Here is a 16535-nt window from a genome sequence, read left to right as displayed (position 1 = left end):
ACGCAAAATACTTCACCAGTTAACAAACCTCAATTCATGTCCAAGTTGCTGTCGTAAAAATCCACTTTTACATCGAGTTTCAACCCCCTCTGTTGTCGGTCAATTAAAAATCATCTTAGCATAATGGCTACCAGCGAGTATTTTACCTTTTAATAAATTTTCCTCGCCCACCTCAACTCAGACCAGTATTGACGTCGAAATAAAGTACTTTGAATATCATTTGTGGGGGGATAACGGGATATATCTTTAGGAAATGTCTTACAGCAAAGCTCATTGTTAGCTTTTAAAGGAATTGAAAAATTGAAAAAGAAATCTAAGGATTGAAAAATAATAGCTTTGCTTTGCATTGAATTTTTATTACACACACATACATACAGTACATATATGTATATATATATATACATATATATAGGTATATATATTATACATATATATACTTATATATATATATATATATATATATATATATATATATATATATATATATATGTGTGTGTGTGTGTGTGTGTGTGTACGCACACATTGAGAAACGAATACCGGAGGGTTATGAACATCATGGGACAGAGATGCTCCCTAATTGACGGGTGAGCCTCTGTCATTTTCGATCCAGCCAAGGAAAAATGCTCAAGTCAGGCCTATCTATACACAGACAGAGCCAGTGGTCTGCGGTACAGATATGGTGTATCTCAAGGCAAAAAAGCACAATGCTGGGAGGTACCGCCCCCTAATTGACAGATGAGCCCCTTTTGAAGACTGGCGAGGATGTGTTCATTTTCTTTTCTGGCATTTCACTGGAGTTAAAAACTTGGTTGTCATTGACCTTTGGAGATGTTCATCTGTCATTCGGGGGATACTGCCTCCCACTATGCCGTTCCTTGGCCTCAAGATACATATAATATCCGTACCTCAGGCCACTGCCACTACCTCAAAGTATGGGCTGTCCTGTCTTATGCAGTTTTCCTTGGCTGGGTCCAACAAGACAAAGGCTCATCTACCAGTTAGGGCGTATCTCCTTCGCCGTGAAGTTCAGAACCCTCATTATTTACTTCTCAGTGTATGTAGATGTAATTTAATATATATATATATATATATATATATATATATATATATATATATATATATATATATATATATATATATATATTTTGTGTGTGTATTTATATACACACATATGTATACTGTATATATGTATTTAGTTATATATATATATACAGTGTATAATATGTATGTAAATATAAATATGTATGTAAATATGCTCATACATACGTATGATTATATTTAATATCTGTGTACATATTTTCAACATTAAGCCGTTGCCCTTTACAGGGGTGACTACAGTAAAAGCAACACAATGGTTACTGCCACATTCACACATTAACTGCTGAATCGAACCCCTTGTGCTGGGATTCATTCAAAATTTACTGCTACTAAGGTACTAGTAAGTAATGCTATCTGGTCACTGCCACCCAAAGAAATGGTCATGAATCCCATGGGGAGAAGATGACCCCTAACTGGAGGGTGTTGAGAATGTATGGTACAGAATAAAGGTAATTTTTTGCGATTAGATGTTTTTATAGTGGAAATGAAGCTTGTGTCAGAGTATGTAGTTGGGAGCGTTTGATTGTGAGGTTGGCCAGAGAAGTTTGTCGAAGGAGTGCAGCGAGAAATCAGAGAAAGGATAACATAGGTATGAAGTTATTTGGTAAGAAAAACTGAACTGAATGAAGGTTGGACTGGCTGATGTTTGCAGAAAATAGAGTGCTGGTTGGGTACAGTGAAGAAGAATTTTAGGAAACAATAAATCAGTGTGAAACTGTTTGCTTGAGAGTAAATTTGAGCGAGATTGAGGTAGTAAGGGCCAGTGGAAACTAAAAAAGATGGACCAGTGTATTTTAACATGGATGATGGAAGTGTGAAAGTGATTGATTCATATAAGTATTTGGGAGTAAATGTGAGTGATGATGGCTGCATAAGAGTCGCAGAACAAGTGAAGAAGGAACGGTAGTAGAGCGTGAGCAAAAGATTGGGAAAAGCCTTGAATTATCTGTGAAAGATAAGGTGGAATATGAAAGGTTTGTCGAGCCAGCTCTCCACGACGGAAAAGAAGTTTGAATGTTGAATTCGAAGGAAACAAGAAATTAGAAAAAGTGGTTAAAATGTGAACATAGGTGAAGGTTGAATCAACGTATTTTGAGTTGGTTCGGTTATGTGAAAAGAATGGACGATGACAGGTTGGGAGAAAGAATAGAGGAAGAAAAGAATGGACGATGAAGACCTGGATAAAGTTCAATAGATAAAGTGAAAGAGGGATGGGAAAAGAATGACCTTAAATATCCAGGAAGCACGAGGATGCATGCAAGATAGGGGTGAATGGCAGCGCTTTTAAGAAGGTCAGACACGCTGCTGATGAGTATTCTGCATAGATGTATGAAGCAGCTAACATTCTGGAATATTCTGCATAGATGTATGAAGCAGCTAATATTCTGGAAGTGGTATTGCAAAGGAGGTTCATCCACGATTCAGCAAACAAAGGAAGAAAGAAGCATTGCTGTTGTTTTATTTTTTCCTGTGGACTACCCCAGTTGGGAGAACCGACTAAAGCGGGTTATATATATATATATTTATTTATTTACTCTCCCACTTATCGGGATGAGTGTTTTATAATGCAGCAGAATGACATTGAGTAGTAATGGTAATGTATGGTGGTTGTTTAATGGAAGAGTTAAATAACATGTATGTAGCAGAATCTGTACGAGGGGCTTGAGAGAGAAACAGAAGTTTTGTGTATGTAGCGGATGAAGCTAAATCTAATTTACAAGAGCAAAATACAGGATTGACGTTTATTAAAAACTTTGTACATGAACATATGGGTTTGAATATAATCATACATATACTGGGATAAAAGCATCATGAAGTACATAAATTAGATCAGTGATCATGTTTTACTGTTCTGTATCAACTAATTTTTGAAAATACTACTGTATAATGTGGCTGAATTTCTTCTGTAAGCTGAAGTTTTGCAACGGAACTCTATTTCAGCTGATTATATAAATTGGGCGCTTGTGTTTTTCAGTCACAAGCCACCGATGACAGGCGTCGAACGGCGGTCACAAACACAGGCTGCGTCGATGGGAACGAAACCACCGACTCCGGCAACGCTAAACCAATTCAAGACCAGCTGAGAGACAGACAGGCCGATTCTTCGCGACTCATACACCTGTATCATGCTGAATCCAACAGCATCGTCGCTTATAATAAAACTGAGAGGGTATACGGGGTTGATCACCCTCGCACTAACAGCAGGCGGAGGAATGATTCCGATTTGGCCGGACTGCCATATATCTGGCAGGAAAAAGCAGCCAAGGCGAAGAGAATTGACGTCGCGAGTCGTGCCATTTTCCCAGCGCTTTTTTTATTTTTTAATATTGCTTATTGGACCTATTACGATGCATTGTCTTAAATGGAGCGTTTGGCATCCTTAATAAAAAAGTTTATTTTCATATTTTACAGTGAAGAGAATCTCCGAAACGTCTCTAGGTAACGGTGCAAATTGAAAGAGAAAGACACTTTTTAACGGTGATGTTCAAGACTCAACTTCCTGTGGAAGACTGCACATTTGTATGTAAATTTTGCAAACAGAACAGACATGAATTTTTGTTCATTGTTGAATCAGTGTTCTATATTGCTTTTCTAAGTTTATCTTCTTTCGCTGCCAGGGACTGTGTCGGTGAATGAACCAGGAAACTAGTATAGACTGTAATGCAAGTGAATTTCAATTAAAAAAGGACTGGCTAAAGTTTACTGTGAAAATATTCATAGGCAGCTCGACTGGAAAACGAGTGAAAAATTTCGGATTTGCGGGAAAAAACTGGCTACGAGTACTTCCTGGGAAGGTTGTCAGATGATTATTTACCTGTTAATTATATGGACAGCTTTCTGTAAATATAAGGATAAGTCGTTGATATTTTAATCTTTACCAGTTATGTGAGCAATTAAAACTGAAGTGAGAGTTAAAATATCCCCATCCTCGAAGTCACTTGGTTTTGAACAATTTATCTGACTTCGCCATACATTAAAACGCATGTTTAGACGAACGGAACCACATTTGTTTGTTTCAATGATCAAACGAAAGAGAAACGAAGCATCAGTTTCGTTTGAGTTCCGTGATCTTTCAAGAAACAGGTCTTTTTTTTTTTCCCCTTATTAGATCTGCACCTGGTAATGGCTCTGGGTTTTCTATCCCGTCGTCTTTGGTATATGAGAGATGTTTCTTGACAAATCGGATAAAAAAGGAATGAATGCCAGTGGAACTGGACCTCTAGAAGAGCTTATGGGCTTAGGAATCTCATAAGATTATTGATCAGCTAGATGAAATCGCTAAAGATGTCACTAATACTGCACTTTGGTAAGAATGATTTGGTATACTGTAATTAGGGAGAGGATTATTTCTGATGATTACCTTGAATTAACCAGTGAGTAAGTGTAGATGCAAAATGGATGATAATTTTATGTCTCGAAAAAGTTATTTGCTCACACATTTCTTGTTGATTTTAACAGGCAAATGGATAGGAATGTCTTATTATATCTTCATGGATCTATTTCTTGCATTGAAGTCAATATAACGATTAAGATAAGGAAAAGAGATCATTTATGATTGGAAAGCCTGGAACCCAGTGCCCTTCAAATCTCAACTCAGATATCTTGTAGCACCAGCAGAAAGAATCTGCTCTGAGAGGTAAGGATGAAACTTTTTTTTTTCTTTCTGCACCAGTAATTCAGAACTGTTGACCAGCGACATGATGAATATTGAATTTTTCAATTTAACACGAAGCGTAAGACCACGGGCGTCTCTCCGCAGATTATGTGCCAGGGATCTCTACTTGTGCAGTCTCTTTGAGGAACTTCCATTACAATACTGCACGCTTGGGGGCTCGGGGTGGGGAATGACTACTGCTAATGGTAATCTTATTCTTGTTTTCCTCTGTTCTTTGAACTAATAATTTCGCTGAGATGACATCGAGATTTGAAACAACAGAAACTCAGTGGTTTATTGTTTTCAGTTATTACTATATAAAGCAAAAGGCTGAACAAAATTTTAAAAATAACCTGCCGAAACTCCGGCAGGATTTTACTCAGTGTAATCATCCGTGCTTTTTAATATCAATTCTTTCAGCAATGCTTTGGAGTTTTCTATTTTTAATAAAATACATAGTAGTCATTTGGAGTTAATTATATAATAAAACTTAATAACCTTCAGATACAAATGCACAACATTGATATTTATTTATTTAAACAATGTCTCTTATTTAATGTCATATCCTTTTTTATTTTCATCTAAATCTAATGTACTTATCTTACCTATGCTCTTCAGTTTTCACAAATGGATATTTCAGTTTTTCAAAGCTTCCTGTGTAGGTAAAATTTTTCAAATTCTATTTCCGTAAGGGTACATGCACATTACGAGTCATAATTATGACAATAGTTCTGTTATAAAGACAAGTGCCTGTGAAATCAACTGTTGGTACGTATGAAGACACTGCTGAGCCAACTCTTCTTATGGGAGTGAAGTATACTGTAGGTGTCGAATACCTGAGAAAAGTAAGTAGAGATCGTCGAAATAAACTGTTTGCATAGTATAATAAGAACAGTCGAATGAGTTAGAAAGAAAGATAAAACAGGCATTGCAAGACATTTAGTAAAAGGAAAAAGGTTGACCAGAGTGTTGAGTTACTTTGAACATGTGGAGAAAATGGAGGCCAGGAATTTTGGGGGAAAATGTATAATTTGGAAGGTTTGAGAGAAAAGGTAGAAAGAACTGGATAAATGTGATTTGGGAGCTGTTGGGTTCGAAGAGCTTTAACCCTAAAGACACGGTAACTCACTTGAGGACATTTTTCACATTCCTGTTACGTTAAGGGACGCCTGGAGACTTCAGGCCGTTGTGACAGGAAGAATTCTTGAAAGTCCAATCTGATGGTGTGTTTCTGAAAAAACGGGGCTGTAACCACACCCTCAACTGGCAGTTTCTGTCAAAGTTTTGCAATTGTGTGTGTGTATGTATATATATATATATATATATATATATATATATATATATATATATATATATATATATATATATGTGTGTGTGTGTGTGTGTGTGTGTGTGTGTGTACACATACATACATATCTCACTTATTCATATTAGTGATATTATATATATATATATATATATATATATATATATATATATATATATATATATATACATACATACATACATACATACATACATACATACATACATACATACATATCTCGCAAACATTAAGCCACTAATATCGTTTAATATCCAGTTCAGATTAGAGCTTGGTCTCCGGCAGCATTCGAACCGTTGCCTGATCCAAAACAACGATGGACGCTGACTTTCACCACTGAGCCACCAAGAGAGATATAATTTTATACTGACGCTTTTATACATATGCCTGTCGAATTCGGATTCTGTACTGAGAATCGCTATCAACATTTTCCACCATGACAGCTGATTTGTCAGTTTGTAACACTCGGCAAATTATATATTTTTGCCACTTACACAAGCTTGACCTTTTTTTGAAATAGCCACAAATATAGCTTAATATCCAAATCTCTATAATTCGGAAATAACTTGCACATAAGGGGAATTATAACTGATAAGGGCTTCGTCCCCGTCAGGATTCGATATCAATTATGTATCTCTTTTGCTGGCTCAGTGATGAAAGTCACCAGGCAATGTTTCGAATCCTGCCGGGGACGAAGCACTTATCAGTTAAAATTCCCTTTGGGTGCAAGTTATTCCCGAGGCACAGTGAATTGGGTATCAACAAAAATTTGTGGCTTAGTATTTGCTAATATAAAAAAAAGTCAAGCCTCCATAAGTGACAACAATTCATACAAACACGCACACACACACGTATACATATACACACACACACACATATATATATATATATATATATATATATATATATATATATATATATATATATATATATATATATATATATATATATATATATTTATATTTATATATATATATATATATATATATATATATATATATATATATATATATTTATATATACATATATATATATATTTATATATATATATATATTTATATATATATATATATATATATATATATATATATATATATATATATATATATATATATATATATATATTATATACGTGTATATATATATATATATTGTTATGGGCCCACGCCCATCAAACATACACAAGTCTCTTAAAATACAAACAAAGTCACTAACGACCAAGTCCACAATAGGTGGAATGGCCGCAACAGAGTGTACAGAGATGGAATCAAGGAGGATAAGTAAAAGCTGAAAATAAAACCTTAATATTTAATACAAACTTTTTAGAAAGAAATGACCACTGAGCCTCTTACAAAATACATTAAATGAACACAAAAATCAACCACACACTGAAAACATCGAATAACAAACACTCTTACACCAAATTAAGATAGACTATACAATTACACTTAAAAGAGAGGGCCCTGAAAGTAATAGGATGTCGAAAAGACAGAATAACCTATCTTATTACACACTAAACCAAAAATAAAATAAACTGCTTCCCTTAAGTGCTCTCTGAAACAGTAGTAGTGGCTAACGCAGCCTTCTAATCACGGGTCGAGGGGAATGAAATATATTCTCTTGAGACCTTACCAAACGTAAGAGAGGTCCCCCAGGCAAGGAAATAACTGGACAAAGGGCGCAGACTGATTAAATAATCACTTTTACGTCGCAAGACGATCAACGGACACGGCCGTCCGAGGGGACAATCACACCTTACCAGTTGGCAGAGAGGTCCCCTTGGCAGTTTTACTGGACCAAGGGCGTAGCCTGACGGAAAAATCAATCTCCCAAAGGAGAACAGAAGCAGCAGCTGTAGAAAGGTATGTATTGCAATCCAGAGATAATCCAAAGATCAGGCAGGCCCTCACAATGATAAACGTCCAGAAAACAACTCTCTCCGTCCTCGAGAAACAGCGCCGAATACAGCTCCGGACGAGAAGCCAAAACCACACGTGAAAATAAAACAAGCTCATTGTAATTAAAACTAAACAACAAGTCAGAAATGTCGGGGAGGAGGAAACAGGGTCATTACGTTCCAAAAGAATAATTACTGCCAAAGTGGCTTATTCAAAACAAATCAATTTACGTTAAATTAAACACATACTGACACCTCCTCACCCAACAAAAAAAAATTTTCCACAAGAAAATTTTTCTACAAAGTATTGAACTTAACTCAAAATTCAAAGAAATATATAAAAATTCTAATATCAAAAACAAACATAGCAATTCAATCTATATGAAATAAAACAGGGACAATAAGAAAAATTAAAGTCCAATGACAAGACTCAAAAAGTGATTGAAAATACTATATCACATTGCCGGCCAAAAATAGATTAGAGATAGTGGCAAAAAATTTTGTACCACTTTCAATACAGTCAATAGATATCAAATCTTAACCTTAATATTATGACTTAAAACTAATACAAGTAAATAATTTATAGTGACCACGCCAAACATAACATCAGTATCAACATATGAAGAAATATGGTAATATCCCCATGAACTCACAAGTGGAGCGGTGGGCACAGGTTAGCAGAGCAGCAATATTAACAAGACTAACCTATTATTAGACTAAACCTAGATAACCGACAACCAAAAATATAAATCGATCACAATGGGGCTAGTGTTACCTCAACCAAGGTCACCACTCATACACCAGCCTGTAGCGCCTAAAAAACGGCCATGCTACAGACCCGTGAGCCCGTGACCTGGCTAAATTATGCTGAAAACGCTAATATCAGTTAAACAAAAATAAGGACCAAAACCTTAATAGATTAACCTTAACTTAGTCTAGGTCACCACTCATACACCAACCTGTAGCGCCTAAAAAACGGCTGTGTTGTGCTACAGACCCGTGAGCCCGTGACCTATCTAAGCTTTGTAAAGAAATAATTAATGTGGACCATTGGCATAAATAAAGAACAGGGACATAACAGTATATGATTAATGATTCATAAAAACAAACCATCAATCACCAAAAATAAGAAAAAACGTAACACACCGTTCACATATCCATGATTTTACACCACACTCAATATTGTGGCCCTTCACAACACCTTCCAATAATGCCTCTTTTCACTCCAGAGAGCGTCCTTACTCAACACTATTTGTTTCTGCAACTCACCGAGTTTCAAAGAGCGTCTTTTCACTACACTTCACTCAGTTTTAGTGCCTCTACACTTCAGAGAGCGTCCTCACACTAAACGGGTTTGGGCCTTAAATACACACATCATTAATGGACATATACAAGACAATGGTAACACCTTAAAATTAGCCTCCACCAATAACACATACTAAAGTAAACAGAAATCAAAAGTAACCTTAACCACTCTTAATCAAAGACGACACCGAAGAAAAACCTGCAAATCACGACATTTAACATCTTAATCTTAAGTACTTAATCCTAAATTATTTCATAAACAAAAACACCTGACACAACATTATTACAACACACCTGGAAACCTGTACATTCAATAAATTTATAGGATTAATCAAATCAATTAATATAAGTATACACAAAACAACTTTACGAAGAACAAAAAGGTTTTCTCAAATCAACCTATCGATCAGTCACTGATGCGTGACAGCGCATCAGCGACAACATTACTTTTGCCTGGAATGTGTGAAAAGCTAAAATTCCATTCCTGGAGCAGGAGGCTCCAACGCATCAACCGTTGATTTTTATTCCTAAACCTGTTCAAGAAAACCAACGGATTATGATCCGTTAATATTTTAATCAGAGTCCCTGTAGAGGATAAATACACCTGAAAATGATTTACAGCTAAAATTAATCCCAAAGTCTCTTTCTCTACAGTCGAGTATTTCCGTTGTGCCGGGGATAACTTTTTGGAGAAATAGGCAACAGGATGAAATACTCCATGAGCATCTTCCTGCAACAAAACTGCTCCAACCCCAACATCACTCGCATCAGTAGCAAGCGAAAAAGGAACGTCAAAATCAGGAGCTTTCAAAATAGGGAAATTCATTAGGACCTGCTTTAACTTTTCAAAGGCATTTTGGGCATCATTAGTCCATACAAAAGTCACATTCTTACGTAATAAATTAGTCAGGGGCTCAGCGATATCAGAAAAATTCTTAACAAATCTACGGTAATACCCTACTAGACCAAGGAATTTTCTGACATCCCTGCGACACTTCGGTATTTCAATATGTCTAATAGAGTCTACGTTTGCCTGTTTCGGAGCCACTTTCCCAAATCCTACTTCGTGACCCAAATATACAACCTTTGCTTTGGCAAACTCACTCTTTTTTAGGTTTATAACCAAACCAGCTTTCCTAAGTACCTGAAATAAAGCCTTAATACGTTTAAGATGGGTGTCCCAGTCATCACTATAAATTACAATATCATCAATATAAACAACACACCCCTCTAAACCTTGGACCAAAGTATTCATTAACCTTTGAAAGGTCGCAGCGGCATTCATCATCCCAAAAGGCATTACTTTACATTGGTAGAGTCCTCGCTGCGTTACAAACGCTGACAAATCCCATGCCCGTTTGGACAGCGGAACTTGCCAATACCCCTTTAACAAATCAAATTTAGTTATATATTTTGAATTCCCTATCCTGTCAATACAGTCCTCTATCCTGGGTAAAGGATAACTATCAGACTTTGTGACCTCGTTGACTTTGCGGTAATCAAAACAAAGCCTGTATTGACCATCCTGTTTCTTTACCAAAACAACAGGTGAAGACCACGGACTGTTGCTGGGTTCGATCAGCCCGTGTCGTAACATATAATCAACCTCTTTATCCACATCATCATTTTTAAATGGATTTAACCTGTAAGGGGATTGTTTTACCGGAGTTGCGTTACCCACATCCACATCATGTTCAAGGACAGTGGTCTGTCCTGGAACATCCGAAAATAAATCCTTATAACTAAAAACTAACTTTTTCAAAGATCCCTGTTCTACTAAATTCAAATGTGAAACCATTTCAGAAAAATTTTCTAAAGAATGTTCATTATCATTAGGCCATTCGGCACCATCAAAACAATCATCATCAAAATTACTCACGTCTGGAAAAGAAAAGGAATTAATATCACTACACTTTGTAGTATCACCAACTAATGCCACGGGAATAACTTTGTCACGACCTTTATACGCTTTTAACATATTTATGTGACACAACTGGTAGGGTCTCCTCCTTTCAGGAGTTTCAACTAAATAATTAACATCACTTACTTTCTTTAAAATTTTCCACGGTCCTGAAAATGAAGCTTTTAAAGGGTTTCCTGGAATGGGAAGCAATACCAAAACATTATCACCACTACAAAATTACGCTTCTTAGTCTTTCGGTCAAAAAGTATTTCATTTTCTTTTGGCTACACAATAAATTTTCACCAGCAAACTTCCAAGCCTTCGTTAATTTATCACCCAAATTACTAACATAATCTAATAAATTCATATCAGGGCGTCCCCTCCCAAGATTCACGAACCACATCCAATGGACCACGCACACAATGACCAAAAATAAGGCTGAAAGGTGAAAATCCTAAAGACTGACTCGGCACTGACCGAAATGCAAATAATAAATAAGGCAGTTCCTTATCCCATTCGGAACCATTAACCAAACAATACTTTTTTATCATAGACTTCATGGTCTGATGAAATCGTTCCAAAACACCTTGACTTTCAGGGTGGTACGGAGAAGAAGTCGCATGTTTAATTTTTAATTCAGCCATCTTCTCCCTAAATAATTTACTCAGAAAATTAGACCCATAATCGGACTGAATTACTTTGGGCATTCCGAACCTGGTGAAAAATTAAATTAATACTTCAACAATTTTAACAGATTTTACATTTCGTAGTGGTATTGCCTCAGGATATCGAGACATCCTATCCATAATTGTTAAAATATACTGATTGCCACTACGAGTTTTCGGCAGAGGACCAACCACGTCAATAATTACCTCTCTGAACGGTTCAGAAACAACAGGAATAGGATGTAATGGTGCTTTTGGAATTGGCTGATTAGGCTTCCCGACCTTTTGACATGCATCACAACTATTTACAAATTTTTTAACATCATCTTTCATCTTAGGCCAAAAATAATTTTCACACAATTTACAAGTGGTTTTAAAAACACCAAAATGACCAGCCAAACCATTTTCATGAGCCAATGTCATTAACTCCTTTCGATAAACAAAAGGAACCACAATCTGTTTAACAATTTCACAACCTGTATTAATGGCATCAAAAGGTCTACTTATTCTATACAAAATATTATTAATTATCTTAAATCGAGGGACAGTCAAATCCGTAATTTCGCCAGACTCAACTGGCAGGTCTTTAAAATCTGCTTTCTGAGCTGTAATAAGTTCCTTAGTAGTCCAATTAAGTTTATTATCCAACACACCACTATCTATAACTAAGCTATCACTACGATCTAAACTACTCAAATCAACATCAACTACCGACTCGGCCGAGTCAACACTACTAGCCTTCGATCGAGTGACTACAGATATTTCATTACCGGAACTTAATACAATAGGGAAAGTTTTATTTATTAGGGCGACATCATTCCCTAACACCAAATCCACATCTTTAATAGGAAATTTATCAATAATGGCCAGTTTTAAATAACCTGAAAAAGACGGGCATGATAAATAAAAACTCTCAACCGGGTAAGACCTGACCGTATCTGGAAAACCACTTAACAAAACATATTCCTTATTTGAACATTCCAAATCAATAGGTAAAGATTCTCTGAGAATTAAAGACTGAGCAGCCCCAGTGTCACGCAAAATTTTAACCTTTCTTTGCTCAGTCGAATTCCCAGAGCGAACAAAACCATCAGACAAAAATTTCTGAAAAGGAGCCAGTGACTTATTGCCTAGTCATTGATTATTAGAGTTCTCAGCCACTGACTCGTTCTCATTCCTACGAATGGCCATTACCGGTCGTCTTTCGGTCCTTTGTGACCTTTTAAATGCATAACACATGCTCTTGACGTGTCCCTTCTTATGACAGAAGAAACAAGTCAAAGTTTTCAACTTCTCCGGGTTATCTGTGGTCTGCCTATTATAGCTGTTAACTGGAGTAGTACGAGAACCATAATTAACATTAGGCCTATTATACCTGTTCTGATTACTACTCCTGTTAACTCTCACCCAACCAGATTTCTCATTTCTGGGTACTTCCCCTATCACATTTTTATGAGAGAGGAGGTACTCATCACTTGCAATAGCCACCTCCTGCAAAGTTTCTAATTTTAACTCTTCGAGGTGTACCTTCACCTCATTAGGGACGGACCTTTTAAACTCCTCAACCAAAATCAATTCTTTTAATTTCTCAAAGTCTGTCACCTCCTTAGACTTTAACCAGTCGCCAGCAAATTGCTCTTTAGCCCTGGCGAACTCTACAAAAGTCTGCCCTCTTTCCTTCTGTAAATTACGGAAGCGTTGTCAGGTAAGCTTCCGGTACCAACTCGTAAGCCTTCAAAACTATGGCCTTTACAGAATCATAATCTGAGGACAGATCTTCGTCTAAGGTAACGTAAACTTTCTGGGCCTTGCCTAACAATTTACTCTGAATAAGAGTGGTCCAATACTCTTTTGGCCATTCCAACCTTGAAGCTATTCTCTCAAAAGAAACAAAAAACTCTGCCACGTTAACTTCCTGAAAATTTGGGACTAACTTTAGAGCTTCAGTTAGATTAATACAAGGCATTGCAGACACATTATGTTGGGAAGAAGAAGAACCCTATTACTCAATGCTTGCATAGCAAGTTCGTGCTGCTCTCTCTCTCTCTCTCTCTCCTCAGCCTTCAACCTTTGGAGATCTATTTCCATTCTTTTCAACTGAATCTGTCTATCTAAAATTTCTACTGACACCGCTTCCTCCACCTGCCTAGTCTCTGGTTTACCTTCTGCCTTCATCACCTTAACCTTTTCATAAACATTAAGAAGCAACAAGCCCTTCCTAACAGACCCAGGATTTTCAATTTCAAAAAATTCTGCTACACACTCTAAATCAGGCTTATTCAATTCTGCCAACCTGTCCTGCCACCCCTCTCCACTCAAGAGCTCGGGATATTCAAATCAGCCATAGTAAATTAATCACACACAAGTAAATATATAAATGTATCTCACAAAATATACCCAAAAACAAACCAATACACTGAACACCAATAACCACACAAATATCCTACCACGGTCAAAAAAAAAAAAAATTATAAACACCGATCAACACATGAATATAGGAGAGAAGGTATTACTATGCTGCAAAACACCCCAAGAATCCACTCTATACACTCAGGTGACTACAGGATCCAACAAATCCTGGCAAAAGGTCGCCAAATGTTATGGGCCCACGCCCATCAAACATACACAAGTCTCTTAAAATACAAACAAAGTCACTAACGACCAAGTCCACAATAGGTGGAATGGCCGCAACAGAGTGTACAGAGATGGAATCAAGGAGGATAAGTAAAAGCTGAAAATAAAACCTTAATATTTAATACAAACTTTTTAGAAAGAAATGACCACTGAGCCTCTTACAAAATACATTAAATGAACACAAAAATCAACCACACACTGAAAACATCGAATAACAAACACTCTTACACCAAATTAAGATAGACTATACAATTACACTTAAAAGAGAGGGGCCCTGAAAGTAATAGGATGTCGAAAAGACAGAATAACCTATCTTATTACACACTAAACCAAAAATAAAATAAACTGCTTCCCTTAAGTGCTCTCTGAAACAGTAGTAGTGGCTAACGCAGCCTTCTAATCACGGGTCGAGGGGAATGAAATATATTCTCTTGAGACCTTACCAAACGTAAGAGAGGTCCCCCTGGCAAGGAAATAACTGGACAAAGGGCGCAGACTGATTAAATAATCACTTTTACGTCGCAAGACGATCAACGGACACGGCCGTCCGAGGGGGCAACCACACCTTACCAGTTGGCAGTTTTACTGGACCAAGGGCGTAGCCTGACGGAAAAATCAATCTCCCAAAGGAGAACAGAAGCAGCAGCTGTAGAAAGGTATGTATTGCAATCCAGAGATAATCCAAAGATCAGGCAGGCTCTCACAATGATAAACGTCCAGAAAACAACTCTCTCCGTCCTCGAGAAACAGCGCCGAATACAGCTCCGGACGAGAAGCCAAAACCACACGTGAAAATAAAACAAGCTCATTGTAATTAAAACTAAACAACAAGTCAGAAATGTCGGGGAGGAGGAAACAGGGTCATTACGTTCCAAAAGAATAATTACTGCCAAAGTGGCTTATTCAAAACAAATCAATTTACGTTAAATTAAACACATACTGACAATATATATATATATATATATATATATATATATATATATATATATATATATATATATATATATATATATATATATATATATTATATGTGCATGTGTGTGTGCATTATATACGGTATGTAATTAAGAAGATCGAGGTGCATTAAGAAAGAAATAAAAGCGGGAAAAGTAAATGAAAAGGAGGCTGTAGCTTCAGTAAAAGAGTACATGAGGTGTAGCAAAATTTAAGAAGGGGCTACGAATTAGCATGGGAATATGTGATTAAGAAACGGAAAAAAGTAGTATGTGTTGGGATAAAGAAATTATGATGTTGATGATGTTAAAAAAAGATATTTTTTTACGCGTGGCTGCACAACAAGAGAGATGACCACGTAGCGGTATGCGGGGAGATCAGGAAGGTAGTCAATGAAAAAGTAGATGAAAATGCTTTTGGGGTAAATCTAGATAGATACTTTGAAAAAGAAAAATTGTTTTGTAGGGAGGTGAATCCTGAAAGGTGAACGTTAAAATGTAGCTGACAATAAAAGATGCAGGCAGAAGAATGCTTTATGAAAAGATTTCAGGTCCAACAACAGAGTGAGTATTTTAGTGTTGTTGAAAGCGGAGGATAAAAGCGAGGCAGACGTGAATGGTGTAAGAGCAAAAGGGATTAATGTAAATTTTAGAATGCGAAATGCGTGTGGAAGTAGGCAATTAATTGGCTAAACAATAGGAAAACGGTGGGAGCTAATGGAACTGCAAGTGAGATGCTGTGGCTTGCTGATAAGTGTAACTGAACAGCCGGCCAGTGTGTGTGTGTGTGTGTGTATGCGTTTATGTATAAATGTATGTATGTGGGTGTGTGTTTGTGTGAGTACATGTGTTTGAATTTTCGAAAAGCATGTACAACAGAGGCAAAGGTTCGAAGGAATAGATGATAGTAATAATTGATCTCTGTAAGAGTGAGGGTGAAAGAAATAAGTGTAAGCATTACTAGTTTTCCAGGGAAGGTGAATGGCATCATTTTGTTTGATAATTTAGAGAGATCACAGATGCTAATATGGATGATGGGAAAACAGAAGCAATTAATTCGTACAAGTTATGGGGAGTGAAATGTATAAAGTATAATTGTAG

The 16535-nt window shown here is 36.6% G+C and overlaps 1 protein-coding gene across 2 annotated transcripts in view; it reads left to right on the top strand.

Annotated features, from left to right (window-relative positions):
- The window catches only part of LOC136832806 (glycine receptor subunit alpha-2-like), a 150528-nt gene extending 146155 nt beyond the window's left edge, over nucleotides 1-4373 (top strand). Inside the window, exon 10 of one of the 2 annotated variants that reach the window (XM_067094390.1) lies at nucleotides 4208-4373. In XM_067094390.1, coding sequence (XP_066950491.1) covers nucleotides 4208-4222 — 15 coding nt within the window. In that variant the 3' untranslated portion in view covers nucleotides 4223-4373. Of the gene's footprint in view, nucleotides 1-3073; nucleotides 3961-4207 lie in introns of those variants that run through there. The other variant, XM_067094389.1, reaches the window with a different exon arrangement.
- Nucleotides 4374-16535: the final 12162 nt, after the last annotated feature.

This window comes from Macrobrachium rosenbergii, chromosome 50, assembly GCF_040412425.1.
Source record: "Macrobrachium rosenbergii isolate ZJJX-2024 chromosome 50, ASM4041242v1, whole genome shotgun sequence".
Classification (NCBI taxonomy): domain Eukaryota; kingdom Metazoa; phylum Arthropoda; class Malacostraca; order Decapoda; family Palaemonidae; genus Macrobrachium; species Macrobrachium rosenbergii.
This window is presented reverse-complemented; position numbering and strand designations above follow the sequence as displayed.